The sequence below is a fragment of the Haemaphysalis longicornis genome, unplaced genomic scaffold, assembly GCF_048455015.1.
Source record: "Haemaphysalis longicornis isolate Haplotype H1 unplaced genomic scaffold, Haemaphysalis longicornis Haplotype H1 scaffold_9, whole genome shotgun sequence".
Lineage (NCBI taxonomy): Eukaryota > Metazoa > Arthropoda > Arachnida > Ixodida > Ixodidae > Haemaphysalis > Haemaphysalis longicornis.
Genome location: NW_027526460.1, coordinates 86373991 through 86390527, shown reverse-complemented (window position 1 = coordinate 86390527; position 16537 = coordinate 86373991). Strand labels below are relative to the sequence as shown.

The following is a 16537-nucleotide window of genomic DNA, read 5'->3' as shown; positions in this document are numbered from 1 at the left end:
AGGGAGAGCATTCCGATCTAACGTGAACAGCCCGGAATAATCTTCTTGGATCTACAATGTTCTCGATGCGAATCGACGGTTCGAGAACCACGCGCGCCGAAAGATAAAAAGCCTGCAGTGCGGACGCCGGGGCATTCGATTCTGCGACGTTCGCCGACGCACGCCACTTTGTTGACCGCTGCTTCGCCGCCTCTGTATTCTTTTGAGTTGTTAGGGGAGCACAAGTTCGCTCCAATAAACTTGTTTCTGTTCCAAAACAACTGCGTCGTCCCTGGCTTCGTGACAATATTCTAAGCTCTAAACGCTTTTTTCCAGCACTGGTATTAACAGCAGACTATCTGTCACACCTAAACAGCCAGTCATTCCCTACCTAAACAGCGTGTAATGTTTTTCGTATTTCTTGACATACCACTCAGAAGGCCGGAATCATCTGCCAACCGGTTTTTATCAATGCCTAATCAATAAAAGGTGATAATAACAAAGCTTATAAACTTATATATATCAATTTTTTTAAATTCATCACCATCATCATCAGTCTGGTTTTGTCCACTGCACAATGAAGGCCTCTCCCATAGACCTCCAGCCGCGTCTATCGAGTGACTTAGCACTTTATGCCTTCAATACCAAGTCATAATGGCCTGGTGGAGGCGGCCATAAGCGAAAACAATTTTTAATTTTTAAATTAATGCCTAATTCAACGTTTTAATTACACGCAGTTACATAAACGCCACAGAAGGCGAGGAAGGTTGAGGAGGCAAATAAAGCCGAACGACAAACGACCGCTGACAAAGCCGCATACAGCACGCGGGATTGCGAGCCATAAAGCAGCATCGTGCTGCCAGAAGCATCGTTACAGATTACCACCGGGTATTAAACAGGCCGGCAGATGAACAAAAAATATGCGCGCATCGTGGAAGAGAGGGAACGTCGGTGCAGCCAGCAGTTCCACTTGACTAATCGCAGCTGTCTGTTTGCGGTGTAAGAAATTGATAAAGAGAAAAGGTTCCCCTGAAAGCAGATGTAAGAGGGAGGGGAGAAGTGGACATATGCTGGGAAAGAGGGGTGGTCGTTATGGAAACGGCCAGGTGCTCTTCATTAGAATGGGCCGGCGCGCCGTTATCGGCAGATTGAAAGCGGCTTGCTTGTTCTGTTGTTTCGCCGCGACGTACACAGGATCGTGCTTCCGTTCTCTAGTAGCGCGCAGCGCTGGCAACTCTGGATGCCTGAAAAGCGGGATACTAGAATCACTCTCTTGTGAGCACGCGTTTTATTGTCCCCGTGCCTGCTGTTCCTTCTGATGGCGCTGTTTCAAATTGCCCGCCGAGGTACGTAGTTATAACGGGGCTGCACCCCGAAACAGGCGGAACATTCCCATCACTTTTTCATACGAAGATGCTGTACGTGCATCCTAGAGAGGTATTCCCACCATCCGTGCGTCTATTCGTTAATTTATTTATTTATTTATTTATTTCAAGTACCTACATCGCCCATTGGGCATTGTTGTAGGGGGGTTACAGTAGAAAATAGAATACAAACAGCAAAATTGTCACCGAACTAAAATCGTGCATAACATTATACATGAGAAATCTAAACACTTGCAGTACGGCATTCTAACAACAGTACAAAACACAAGATTATACAACAAAATCAGTAATTATACATATCAAAAATCAACAACCACGAGAAGTACAAAGCCAACTTTAAATATATGGGCTATTTCAGCAACTCAAAATGCTGCTTCAATGGCTGTTAGGAAATTAGAATCAGAGAATATTGGTATTTTAGCGCATTCCAGCCGCTAATAGAGTTTGGAAAGAAAGAGTATTTAAGGACATTCAATCGACAGGTATATTCTCTAATTTTATTTAAGTGATCTTTCCGTTCGGACATATAACTAGGCGTCTTTAAATACCGCTCTTTATTTATTCCAGTCTTACCATGATATATATTATAAAGAAATTTAAGTCTTTGAACTTTCCGTCGTCCACAAAGGGGTTTGCATCCCAGGGCCTGAAGAATTCCAGAAGACCTTATTCTGAAATCGTAATTACATGTTACAAACCTGGCAGCCCTTTTTTGCACCCTATCCAACTTTTCTTTCAGTACATTCGTAAAAGGGTCCCAAGAAACAAAACCATACTCTAGAATTGGGCGCAAATTTGTAATATACAGGGTTTCCTTGAGTGTTTGCGGCGCGTCGCTGAAATTTCTTTGGAAAAAATGAATAATTCAAACTTTCAGTGGCTAGTGCGGACCAGAACGAAGAATTTTTAAAGCTATCGCTTATTGTGCAAGCGTTTGTGGAAAAAAAATCTGTCCGCCGTATGTGTTCTGCCTGCAACTCGAATCCCTTGAAGAACGGGGTGAAAATACAGGAGTGTGGGAAGAAAAAAAAAGAACTAATGATTGGAATTGATCCCTCTGGCCTCCCAAGCAACCACGGACGTCCGTGGGACGTCCGGAACACAGCCGAACATCCAATTCCAAGTTTGGACGGTCACTATACGTCCACTGTACGTTCATGTCTGGATGTACATTTGGAGACAAACTGTGGACATCCAGCAACGGACGTACAAATGATATACATTTTCGTATGGCCGCAGGACATCCGCCCGTAGACGTACAAACGTACAAAATTACCACGATACATCAAATAATGACATAAATTGAATATAAAACCAAAAAGAAAAAGCGCTTAAAAGATTTTGTACACCAGCACCCTGACTTGTATATAACAAGTTTTATCTGTGTGTTTCTAAAAGTAAGCCTCTTTTTTTAAACTTTCTTGAGGCACCTCACTTACTCCAACGTTGATGTCTTTGGGGAAGGGTATATAAGAATTGAGAACCGCTAACACACCATGTGGAGCAAGATAACTGTGGTCGTGTATACTTCTCTGCCAGGTAGTGCGTTGGTGTTGTGCGGTGCAGTATTTGTGCATCAACCTACGCTTTTCGTTAAAGGATATTTGTGATCTGCAAATTTTTACTGAATGTGCAAAATACGCACAATTTCGGACATATGAATAGACGTACGGAAGTGTTAAATCTGGACGTACATGGTATGTCCATCAGCTCTGAAAGGGACGTCCAGCGGACGTCCGATAGAGCCGGAATGGACGTACATTGGACGGCCGACGGACTCTCAGCATTGCGGCAGTCGTGCCTACCGTGTTTAAAAGGAACGTCAGTTAGCGGAACCCTGTAAGAAAAAAATCGCGTCATACAAAGTGGGTTTATGGCATTCGCAACAACCCCGCTTAAAAGAAAAAAATTCCCCAGACATTAGCATCGCCGAGTGTTCGAGCATACTATAAGAGTTCTTCAATGTGCCTCCCGAAGAGGAGCAAGCGCTGTGCGTCCCCTTTCCACGCGTACCGTTCGAACATCCTCACGGAATCCAAGGCCGTGCAGAAAAGCCCACTGATGGCACCTCTATACACGGGCTTAATTGAGGTTGTATATCTGCTCATCCGCGTTCAGTGCTCCTTGTTCTGCGGATGCGCGCGCAGGACTGGAGTCGCAGGCGAACCTATGCGAATTGATGCGAACTTCGGCGAACCCCGACTGAAACAACGGGAATCGGAGCGGTTAAATCCCTTTCTCACTTTAATCGTACGCTTTCATGTGTGTGAGAGAAAGAGAGAGAGCCGAAAAAAGAAGTTTTGCCGGCGTTTACGATCGCCTACATGCTTCTGTGCTGAGGATTGTGGACACATGATGAAATTGCCCTAGAAGAACGTGGGTGGAAGGAGAAAAAAATCTGGAGTTAGTTGGCGTACGATGAAGGACTATTGTTAAGCTTACATCAGAGAATTCCCAATCTTGCAGTGAGGCCAATGTACCCCAAATGGGAGAGCAAACCTCTCAGTTCCTGGCGCTGCTTCGAGGGGCAAGTCCATGGTACTATAATAGTCTACTAGAATAGACTGGTTATTGTTCTAGGCGCTCAATGTCCTAAAGAAAGCGCGATCTTGGTGTCATGTGGGCCGTACATAATAAAAAAAAATGTCTGTGGTCTTCGCAGTGCCCGGGTCGGCGCAGTGCGGCAAGCGGCCGCCGTGCACCCCTGACGACTACTACGAGACGCGGAGCCCGTGCGACCACCGCTCCAACATGACCACGGTCTCGTACGACTGGGTGACGCCCAAGGTGTGCGACTCGCACCACCCGGACTCGGTGCACCTGCCGGTTTCAGGCAAGGCAGTGCCCTGCCCGCCCTGCAATCCCGGCATGCACCACGGCAAGCAGCGCATGTGCGACTACTGTCCGCCCGGAAACTACTCGGACGGATTCAAGGGTGAGAGGCTTCAAAAGGCCTACGATGCGCGCGACCCTGTCCGTAAAAAAATCCAGCCGATTAGCGACAGTTTCGGATTGGTTTGCGGCTGTACATGATGTTCGCCTTGTAGTTCTCTTAAATCACACTATTTTAGAGACTGTAACAAAAAGACGAGGTTGGTTCATTCGAACGATTTTCATGTAAGCTTAATGAGCACACTAGTTTTAGCGCGAATTTCGAACAGTTAAGCCAGGTAATAAGGAACACAGGCGAAACAGTGCCGATGCAGCAGCCACTTTCTTAAACTCCTCCTGTCTGTGACGTCACAAGGACTAGTTAGTGCGGTTGGCAGCGGCCGACAAAAGCTACTGCCGAGAAAGAAAAACAAACATGGTTGTGCGATTGTATTTGTGCCTCCGTTATATTTGCTTGCACCGATTTAATGCTAATACAGAGTTGAAATTTAACTAGATATTCCTCTGGTTCCGCTTGCTGCACCAATTCGGTTCGGACATGGCGTTAATCCTTTGATACCCAAAACTTTATTATTCTGCTTAAGCGTGTGAGGTTTTTTATGACCTAAAAGGACTTCCGACATCACAATTATGAAGTCAGAAAAACATTTGGTTCATTAGGGCGGACACTAGGACACACTGGGCCCTGGGAAATACTGGGAACTGGCTGCCCATACATCACTTGAACAAGAGAGCTACCTCAATCACCATGATTTATGGTTCAAGTGATAACAATAACGGGAAGTTTGAATTGCTATCGTTTGTAATAACAACGAAATGGCACAATTTCGGTTACCTGTCACTAGCCCATTGAGCCACCTGGGCTCGATGCGAGTTGACACGCGTAAAACAATATTTTTTTTAGCACACGGAAGTACGTGCTATCCTCTCTTCGTTAATTTTTGAAGGGCCGGGATCCTTTCTCTGTCGATAGGTGGTGTTAAATGTCGAAACAAAAAACCACAATGTGCGAGAGAAAAAAAGTAATTTTTGAGTTGTTGCTCCTGAGCAACACTGGGCATCAAACGGTTAGAAAACTTATCACTCTTTTTAGTGTCTCTCAAATGGCGTTTCTTCTGACATTGCGTGGCGGAGGATTTGCAACTTTTTGACATTGGGAACTGTTTTGCTCAGTGCGTTTGGAACTGTCTTGCGCAGTGTTCGAGGCCGGAGTAGAGTTATTTGAGGGAGTTATGAAAAGCTAGTTCTTTCAAATAAAGCAAAGTTTCAGCTAGGCTGTCATGGTCCTTTTGAGCCCTGAGAGATCTTTGTGAGTGTTGTTTCGCAATAGACGTACAGAACGTCATTTCGGGTGTTCTTTACTCCGTCCCACAGAATGCCAGGACTGCCCTGCATCAACAGTGCCAAACTACGGCTACTTCCTGAAGTCGTGGCAAGAGCTTCCCAGCAACATGGCTTCTCGCTGCATGAGCATACAAGGTACGCTCCTCACATTGCATGTCGACAATAATTCATCCCCTGTGGACGTACTATATGCCTTGATGAGGCGATTCCTAGGCCAGGGTTTTGATACCTTCGTTACAGCGCAGAAGTTATGTCACTCAAGTTCGGTTCGAAATTGCTCTTGCGGAAAATGATCGATAAATCCCGGGACATCTGCAATAACGTGAAACCTGGGGAGGAGCGAAGCATTCAGTGTATAAGCGTATTCGTGGTGTCTTTGCCAACGGAAATGAAACCGTTGGGGTTATAGGTATACAGCTTTGCTTTAAATGTCTCGTGTCTTTAGGCGTGAAGTACTTCAACGCGAGGTGCAAACGAGTGTCCCAATGTTTTTTTTTTTTAGTACGCGTTATAAAGTGTCCTAGCGCGAGGCGTAAATGAATGCCCGAGTGTTATTTTTAGTGTGCGTTACGTTCTATTGTGAGGCATAAACGAGTGTCCCGGTGTTTTAGTACCGTGACTACATGAGACGATGGTTTCGATGACGACATGAGACACCAACAGACTAAGAAGTTTCGCCCCCCAAAAGTAATTTTCGATGTTAAAATGGGTTCTAGATTTGCACATGTTAAGAAGGAATTAATTTCTTTTCCTCACTACATAAACGCAAACAGGCGTATATTAGCCAACAAAATTATTTTTAAAGTAAAATCAGCATCCCTCGTACCAAATCGTGTCATTCATTCCTTAGCACAACAACCGATATTTTTACGTGCCTGCCTCGGCGATCCCCTCCCGCGCAGGTTGGGGCTGCCGTAACCTGACGGCCTGGAAGGCGATGGGAGGCTACGTGCAGAGCGGACAGGGCCACGACGACGACGCCTACCTCATCCTGTCTATGGACATCGGCGGCTTCCGCAGCCAGGACGTGTTCTTCGGCGGCCGCACCACGGCCTACGGCACCGTCAGCTTCACGTTCGAGCTAGACTGCGCCGGGGCCTGCGAACTCGTATTCATGACCGTAAGCGAAGCCTTTGGCGTCGAGATACCTACCGTGCTTTTTGTTAGCGTAGAATACTCTGGTAAGCATGAGCATCTGAGTTAAAGCTTCCGCTCTTATTTATTTATTTATTTATTTATTTAAATACCTTAAGAGCCCAGAGGGCATTACATAAGGGGGGATACATACAGGAGGTTACTAAAGCATCAGTAAAAGAACATGTCAGGGAGTAACACTAGTAATCAAACTGACGAATAGCACAAGCAACATTGCTAATAACACAGTAAGTAATAAACACAGTAAGCAGTCCGCCATAACAGGAAAGATATTTCAAGAAATAGCAATAAACATTCTCTACACATGCGTTACAGATTAATTGTCAATGGTGGCTACAAAGTATTTTCCACTTCTAAATAAGTAAGTACTGAAGATTGGAAAAGGGAGGGTTCAGTAATAGCGACGATGTTTGAGGGCAGTGCGTTCCACTCATTTATGGATAACAGTAGAGGTGAAAATTGATATTTCTTAGTGCGTGAGTGTATAGGATTGACCTTATGTGCATGATCTACGCGGCCAGAAACGTAGGGAGCCGGGTGAATGAATGATCGGGAAAATGATGAGTCACTGTGGTATAAACTATGGAAAAAACAAAGGCGGAACAACTTTCTGCGCGTGGCAAGCAATGGAAGGTTGAGAGAATGCTTAAGAAATGTTACACTTTCGTGGCGAGAATGACAGGAGGTGATAAACCGAGCTGCTTTATTTTGCACCGATTCTAGCATATCAGATAATATTGCCGTATGTGGATGCCAGATGGTTGACGCATACTCTAGTGAAGGCCTTATCAGAGATTGGTATGCGTGAAGTTTAGTTTCCGAGTTTGCGCACCTCAGGCGGCGTTTTAAAAGACCGAGTTTTTTTAATGATTTGCTGGTGATGTATTCGACGTGACTGTTCCAGGTTAAATCAGAACTAAAGAAAATTCCGAGGTATTTTGTCGATGAAACGGTCTCAATTACGGTGTTGTTGACTATGTATTTGTCGGATGCTGAGGGGTTGGCTACGGAAGTAAATCTAATGTGTTTGGTCTTTTCAGCGTTTATATGCATCTGCCATAAGTTGCACCACTCTGTTAGTTTGAACAAATCTGATTGTAGGATTCTAATGTCATTCGGTTCGGTAATCTCCTTATATATAACGCAGTCATCTGCGAATAAGCGTAGGGAAGAAACAATATTAGATCCAATGTCATTAATGTAAACTAAAAATAATAAAGGTCCGAGCACGGAGCCCTGGGGGACTCCAGACTTTACCATGCACTTTCTGGAAATTATGTTGTTAAGTTTAACTGACTGCGACCGGTTACAGAGGAACTCTTGAATCCATTGGGTTGTTTTCTGATCAAGGTGGAGGTTGCGGACTTTGGTTAGTAATCGGTTATGTTGGACGCGATCAAAAGCCTTTGAAAGGTCGATAAAAATAGCATCTGTTGGAGCAGAGTTATGCATGGATTTGTGCAAGTCTGTCAACAATTCGAATAGTTGGGTGTTGCAAGAGCGTTTTTCCCGAAAACCATGTTGATTTTGGATGAGAATGTTGTTTCTGTTCAAATGAGAAATAATTTTGGAGTAAATAATATGTTCTAATAGCTTGCAAGAAATACAGGTTAGAGAGATAGGACGGTAATTGTTGGGACATGACTTTTGGCCGGATTTGAATATGGGTTTAACAAAGGCATATTTCCAGTCTTCCGGTACACATCCCGTGTCAAGCGATTGCTGAAAAATAAGCGACAATAAGTACGCTGATGTGTGGCAGGTTAATTTTAAGAGTTTGGCACTAATGCCGTCGGGCCCCGGGCTTGTCTTACAAGGAAGTCGTTGTATAGCTCGTGCAACACCATTTTCAGTTATTGTAATTGATGAAAAAAGGTCGTTAATGCTGGGTTGTGACAGTGCCAGTGAATCGAGAGGAAGTTCTTCCGTGAACACCGACGCAAAATGCTCGTTGAAGCATTCAGCGCTTTCCTCTAGCGACAGAACTTTGCCTTGATCACTCAGTAGAGTTGACTCAGAAAGGTCGGCTGCAGGGTTCACCACTCGCCAGAATTTCTGGGGATCAGTTTTCAAAAGGTTAGGTAAAGTGCAGTTAAAATATTTATCCTTTGCCTCTTTTATTGAGGCGTCAGCTTGTTTTGAAAGATTTTTATAGTTAAGCCAATCTTCCGGATCATTAGTTCTTGTAGCCTTTTTAAAAGCTCGTTTCTTCCTATTTAAGCATCTTTTTACATCGTGTGTGAACCACGGGTCGTTTGTTTTAGTGCTGATTGTTAGTTTCGGGACGCAGCATTCTTCTATTTTTTTTTAGTGCGTCACGGAATTGAAGCCAATTTTCGTTGGCAGTACGTTGTTCAAAACTTGACTCAAATGTGGGTATAAAGTTATCTAGCATACGGTTCATCTTATTGATGTCAGCACATGCGTAATTCAATAACTGCTTGGTTACCTTTGATTTGTCGGCACGTGGTAGAGATAGTGAACAGTGGACAACTCTATGGTCGCTAATTTCTTCAAGCACGTGGGTAAAAGCTTTCTGAGAATTGTTTGTGAACAGCAAATCTAAAATGTTATCGCCACGTGTGGGTTCTGTTACTAACTGGGTCATGAGATGGACGTGTGTCAAATGTAGAAAACGCAAGCATTCGTGACGGTGCGAGCTGTTACTGCTGACAGAAGACGACGACCAATCTATGCCAGGGTAGTTGAAGTCGCCGCCCAGAACAAGAACAGAATTTGGATAATGGGTGTGTACATACTCAAGTGAATCATTCAACAAGTCGACAAACTCTGGACCGCTATCGGGGGGTCGGTAGCAGGCACCGATAATGACAGTGATGTGAGCTGACTGCGCAGTAACCCAAATTACTTCGATGGACGAGTCGTAGGCGATAACTGACGGTTGGAATTCTCGTTTAACAGCTATGATTACTCCTCCTCCTTTAAATACCGATCTATCTTTGCGGAAAACTGTAAACTGTGCAGGAAAGTTAAGTTCAGAGTTCGAAATGTCGGCCGACAGCCACGTTTCCGTACCGATCAAAATGTCGGCGGAACATGTGTACAAGAGAGAATTCAGGTTGTCTAGCTTATTTAGAATGCTTCTGAAATTTATTAGGAGCAACGTTACTGTGGTGGAGTTCCGATTAGAAGAGGCAGATTGTCAATCGGCGGGAGGTTCGTGTGATGAGGCTACATCAGAGGAACTGTCTAGGGGTTTCATCGGGTGGGGAGGGAATTCCTGTCTGGTAGTTACTTCGACAACGCTATCGGTGACAAAATTGTATCGAAAAACCCGGTCCCAAATGTGCAAACAGTTGAAGCGAAGCGAATAACGCTCGTTTCCTTTGCGCTTAAGCTTTGCAAAATCCCTCAACCGTTTACGAGCCATCTGCACCTTCGGCGAAAAATCTTCGTCAATCCAAACCTTGGGGTAATCTAAGTCCTTTAGTTTCGGGGCATTGCGCAAGACCTCCGATTTGGACTTAAAGTTGAGGAATTTGATTATAATCGGTCGATCAAAATCCGGGCGCCGCTTACCGACGCGATGGGCACGTTCGATGTCACCAACCTCTACCTCAAGGTGCGCGGAAAAAAATTCTTTAACAATTTTTTCTGTTTCCTCGTAGTCCTCTTTGTCGGTTTCGGGGAGGCCTTTAACAATGAGGTTGTTCCTCCTCATCCTGTTATTCATGTCGTCGACTACATCAACAAGATCTTCATTTACTTTTGATATGCTTGATTTTACTTCACGAACTGAATCGCCTACATCTTCACACTTTGACTCAATTTGCGACATTTTTTGCAGACGTGTCTCAATTTCATGAATCTTAGTATTAATGCTTGCGATGTCTTGTTTTATTTCTGTCAGTGTAGCTGTAGTTTCTCCATGAAAATCTTTCATCAAAGCTAGAACGTCATCGATCTTAGGACCAGGGTTTGCTTCCACGTCGCCAGCGCAGAGTAGGAGCAGAGAAAGCCATGTGCATACCAACAAAACGCATGGTCTCGGGCTAACAAAGCGGAGCAAGTTACACGCGCCATTGAAGCGAGCTCTAGGGTAACCTGTGAGCTCACGACAAGACACAAACGACCCGATCCGTGCCCGATATGTAGACACGTCTACACCCATATCAGTGCTCAGGATACAAAACACAACTAGAGATAGTGGGGATCAGCGGCCAACAGTATGCAAAAAATACAGTTCTAAAAAAAAAAGGGCAAGGCTAAATGCCTACCTAGAACAATCAAAACGACGACTTAGCCTCAGCCTCGACACATGGTTCGTAGTTCATAGATAAGAATAAACGCACATTCCTCATGCATGCGGCTTTCTTTAATGTGCACAAAGAACTTCAAATTTTAGGCGACTTGGGGGTGTGGCGGTGCCCGAACGATCATGGCAACACGTAGGAGAGTTTTACCTGAAGCGTACTCTTTCTGCAGTGAAGCACGCTTCGCAGGTCGCCGTGTTGTACTCAAATCACGGAACGCGTTGCATCGCTCAGGTTGGGTTTTCAAGGAGTTGCTTGAAATTACTTTACAATGGAGTATGGCCAGTTAGCCTGTTTCGTCATAATAAGAGAGTAAATAATAAGAGTTAATTGAGTGTGTTTCTGAGTCTGTATACGATTTATGAAACTGCCATTGAGGTGAGATAGAGATAGAGAGCGCGCCTTCTGTCAAAACGGGAAATCAATTGGAAACAAAATGCAGGAAGCTCACACTAACGCGTAAGACTTGAATGTAGCGACGCTGCACGCAACCTTCACGACCACCACGACGGTTGAAGTCCACGATTTCAGCCTATTTGCTTCTGCTTCGCTTACGCAACGACCTTTACTCCATTATTGTTGCTACAAGTGTGAGCTTCCTTCATTTTTTTTGGAAGCGATGATCATTCCACATCACCTTGGAGGGGCGTACGCTATGACATGTCTTTCTCGTTCCGAGCAAACGTTGCCCTGGTTACGGCGAATGATGGAGATTTTTTTTTTTTTTTGACAATTTTGGCCAGTCTTCCTATGTGGGTATGGTTGGTAGTATGTGAGGCAAACGTGCATTGGAGACCTGGGCGGTCGTCGCGAGGCACGCGCGAACGATCGCTCGGCATTTTCATGGTTTTTTAAACTGCCGGGTGCTCGTCGCTGAGCACGCGCTTACGTGCGCACGCTCGACATTTTCTTTGCATTTTTAACTGCGGACAGAAAAAAAAATACGATTTGATAAACAGCTTCGCTCTTGAAACAGCGTAGGCAGCTCCCGCAAGGCAGGGGCTTGTTGAATTGGAATATTTCGCTGTGACAAACCCATTGTGCGCTCAAAATTATCCCGTCAAAGAGTGAAAAAAATTACACAGACACACCTTGAGAAATGCAATGATATACACGTTTCTTGCAGTCAAGGCCTGTCTCCACGGACACGCGGTTGGGAGTGTCTGTCGTCAAGTCGTGGACCGGCAGGCAGGAGAAGCAGCATTACACGTGAGATTTCTTTCTTTTGAATGTTATGCTGTTACGTGCCTGATTTTGTGGCTACACCTCGATCGCGTTTTGTTTGAATACGTGGCGTACACAAAAGATCATTTCGGGGGTGGGAGGAAGGATTCACAAAACTTGAGCCAAATGTGAAAAAAAAAAAATCTGACCACTGACTCACGCGCAATTTTTCCTTCGAATTGGGGCATTGTTACGTCATATTCATCAGGAGCGTTATTTTAGGCGTGATTTTCTATCGCTTTATCTTGAACTTTCGTGCCGTGAGCCTAGAGGGGGGGGGCGGGGGGGGCAGAAAAAGAGAAAGAGGAACACGTCTACATTGGATTTGGCCGTATCTTCTTTTTGTCGGCCTTCCAAGTGCTTGTGTGTCTAGTTTCCTCCGGCTCCTCGGGGTGGTAGTGCGGTCGTCAAGACAAGTAGCTGTTCTTCATTTTGAATTTCACTTCTCTTCTAATAGGGGAGGGGGGAAATAGTCCAGACTCCAGCTTTACTAGTCACCCACCTTCCAAGAGTGGAATGTCTAATGTAATGAACTTTTTTGGCATAAAATTGGGTGTGGTGGCGTATCTGGTCTCTCTTATTCGCCGGCTCGAAATTGTTCTGAACAGTTTCTGGGCCGTCCGAAACTGCTGCCGCAATTGAAATTCTGTGGACAAATAAAAAACGGTGCTGCTTTGGGGCAATTCAGAGCAGTCTAAAATGGCAACTAAAAGATATGTCATTAACACCTTCGGGGGAGCTTGTCCCCTCGTATAGCTGATTCAGGAGTACATAGAAAATATGCATCTAATTTTGGTTTTGACAAGCACCTAATTTTTATATTTCTTCTGTTAGGTTAAATGCAATTGCTGACACCCTCTGTTGCTTTTGCTAATTGTTGTCACTTGGCAAGGTTCTCATTAATTGGGGTCTTGAAGTCCTGCTGCACTAAAGAATACCGATATAAGTGAAACGTGATGGCAGGAGGAGAGAGAGAGAGAGAGAGAGAGAGAGAGAGAGAGAGAGAGAGAGAGAGAGAGAGAGAGAGAGAGAGAGAGAGAGAGAGAGAGAGAGAGAGAGAGAGAGAGAGAGAGAGAGAGAGAGAGAGAGAGAGAGAGAGAGAGAGAGAGAGAGAGAGAGAGAGAGAGAGAGAGAGAGAGATTGTTGTTGGGCCACCGAGTTCAGTTTGGGGTGAGGGGGTTCAGCCCAGATGACCGAAGAGGAGACCTGTAGCGCCTGTCGCGTCAGGGTTCATTGGTCCTCGAGGCAAGAGCTTCCAAAGGCCCGTACCGAGTGGGTGGGGGTCGTGTAGGGGGGTTAGGGCCCGCGGTACCCAAGCGCAAGGAGTGGCAAAGCGTGTCGATGTCAGACATTCTGCGGAGGAGAAAACTTGTGTGTGGGAGTGCTGTAGTTGCGTGCGACAGGACCGTCTTCTGTTTGCATGTCTCAGGACCTACTAGGCAACATTTCAACACGAGATAGTGATGTTTTCTCCAAAATAGCAGGGACTAGCGATAAGATCCTGGACCTGATGGCGATTTGTGTGTGAATCGTGAGGTTGTGTTTGTGATATGTTCTGCTCCCATCACACTTCTGCCGTGAAAGTTATAAACCTCAAAGGAGATTTTTCTGAAATAATTTCTTTTGTTGAGATACAGTGTAGATCATGCCTTTTTCAAGCAATAAAATTACAGAATTGCAAATTTTCTGGAAGGAATAAATCCTTGTGTCCTCTCCCTGTCGTCGCGCAGGTACTACGTGCAGAAGAACGACACGTACATGATCAACTGGGCGTTCCAACGGTCGGCGAGTGACACGGCGACTTCGCGGAGTAACCGACGCCGACAGGCGGAAGACTCGGCTATCATCTACGACATCCACGTGACCAACACGATCCGCGGAGGCGCCGAAAAGTGCATTCCTTGCCCCGAAGGCAGCGAGGGAAAAGGGTGACTATTAAAACTGAACTTTGTACACGGCAGATAAACTACTTGAATATATCTCTTGAGGGGTTGTATTCACAAACGCAAAGAGGGAAATGGGTGACTATTAAAACTAAACTTTGTCCACGCCAGATAAACTATTTGAATGTTTATATACAGACTCTCTGCTGAGGGGTTGTATTCACAAAAACAAAGTGATTACTCCGAAGGCCATCGCAGCCTTTAGGCATACATTGAAATAATGAAATTGCAGTAATTTAACCACTTTTTGCAGTAATGGGTAATGTAAGAAATTATGCTCTTGGCCAGGTAATATATAATGCAACGAACAAAATTTTGTGGCAGTTTTAGAGAAAAGTAATTTGTTACTGGCAAAAACCACGTTCCGGTAAATGTGCCGTAGTTTTTTTAATTACCGCCGCTAAAGTAAATTCACCTTCGTTGAAGGTAAATGCGCTTGAAAGAACAAGGGGGAGATTATGCCGGTGGCAGAGGTGTGTGTGTGAGAACCTGAGAAAGGCAGAAACTTTGGAGGTTTTTGTAAAGGCTAACACAATTTCTGATGTAGGTGGTGGAGGTGAGGATGATGATTATAACAACGATGATGATGATGATGATGTGTTTTTACGTAGGAACACATTTCGCTCAATTTTCATTTTTCTAATGTATGAAGACGAGCTAGTTGGTTTACAACCTGGTCACATTCCATGCGTGCCAACCTTGTCGACTACGCAGTACGAACAAACGATGCCTCTGCTCTTGCAGGTGCATACCATGCGGGCCGGGCCAATACATCCAGGACCGCGACAATTTGGTGTGCAAGCCGTGCCCGAAGGACACGTACGTGACGGAGCGCCTGCCATACGGCGTGTCGTCGTGCAAGTCCTGCGGTCCCAACCTCCACAGCGACAATGGGCAGTCCTGCTACAGCGACTGCCGCGTCTCCGTCAAGAAGGGCGACGAGTTGGATGAGTTCGACTTCCGCACGCTGCCGCCGTGAGTGACACGTTTGCTTGCGCGCAAGTGGATACTTTAAAAACGTCATTTCCGTTAGGCTGTTTGCTACCCAAGATGTAGACGTATACTTAACTTTACAAAAAAAAGTAATAGGAATGTTTCAGCTGAGAGTTACGCAATTTGGTCTCACTTCTGCTTTTGTAGTTGAGCAGTTTGGCACGTTTGCGGTACAAACTTGTGCAAGAAGCATAAATTTCCCGTACCGGTTAAATTTTCGCTTTGCAGTGACATTTTATTTGCTAGCATTTGCTAATTCTAATTTATTAGACTTGTGCCAAAAACGATAACGCTAGGGGTTGCACCTTTATGTCCTTCATGCACACGCGCATGTGCTTCTAAAGTTTCACGGCTGTGCGTTCATATCAGAGCTCTGTGCATACGAGTTACCGCTATTCGACGGCAGCTTCCTGGAACTGCGAGGTCGCAAGCTGTTCACGGCCAGCGGAACGCAGTACTACCACGTCTTCAACATCAGCCTCTGCGGCAAAGCCTCTACGGTCGTCTGCGGCAACAATGTCACGTACCACGTAAGTGCCGTATACGTTGTCACATATGTGTGCGTAGAACTGAAGCTTCTTAATGGCGTCCGCTGCTCTTTACGTGCCGTCTTTTTTTTGTGATAAGATGAGACAGACATGGGATAAATCATATTATTTTCCCGTTGCTACATTCAAATCTTTGATTCATGCAAGAAATGATGACTTATACAAGTCAGGGTTATTGCCGCTTTGTGCAAGCGCCACGTGTATTGCAGTAAATGCTCGAAAAAAGCAATACAGACGGAGAAGCTGTTGAATTTTTGCTAGATTATTATGCAAAATCTGCTGAAAGGACAAGTACTACATTTCCGTGTTCAATAAAGGTCGCCACGTGGTGGAAGTGAACGCGTACACCCCTTCATTACAGCCTGTTTACACGGTATGCTCAGGTTTGGCATCGATGCACAAAACCGCAGTTTGAACGATACTACACTACGTAGTGCTTTTTTGAAGAAGGCTGTGCCCTTCACATCGTAAAACCCGGCACTTACGACTTATTCACGTAGGATAACACTTTTTGATTTTACTTTTCATTTTTTGAGCCGAAGCCTAATTGCGAGTGGGATTGCACGTTGAAGTGAAATTTTTTGCTCAAATTCTCGGTGAAGTTTTACCTCGGTGCATTAGGGGTTTGATGTGGAGCACAAGCTTGTGATGTAATTTTTAAAGCGAAGCCTCAACTTCTAAGAAAGGAAAATCCGGCGGTCCTGTGTACGTTGCAAACCCCTCCGGTGCAACCCGATCAGCATGTGCGAAAAAAAAAACAGGATGTAGATGAGTTGGAACTAAGGAGGGAAAGATTGGCT

At 45.0% G+C, this 16537-nt stretch overlaps 1 protein-coding gene across 2 annotated transcripts in view; it reads left to right on the top strand.

The window, feature by feature from the left end:
* The window catches only part of LOC144152549 (endosome/lysosome-associated apoptosis and autophagy regulator family member 2-like), a 90222-nt gene that overhangs the window by 58339 nt on the left and 15346 nt on the right, over nucleotides 1-16537 (top strand). For both annotated transcript variants that reach the window (XM_077683848.1, XM_077683847.1), the window contains exons 7-13: nucleotides 4027-4299; nucleotides 5631-5735; nucleotides 6503-6720; nucleotides 12156-12238; nucleotides 13984-14181; nucleotides 14941-15171; nucleotides 15596-15719. In XM_077683848.1, coding sequence (XP_077539974.1) covers nucleotides 4027-4299; nucleotides 5631-5735; nucleotides 6503-6720; nucleotides 12156-12238; nucleotides 13984-14181; nucleotides 14941-15171; nucleotides 15596-15719 — 1232 coding nt within the window. The remainder of the gene's footprint in view (nucleotides 1-4026; nucleotides 4300-5630; nucleotides 5736-6502; nucleotides 6721-12155; nucleotides 12239-13983; nucleotides 14182-14940; nucleotides 15172-15595; nucleotides 15720-16537) is intronic.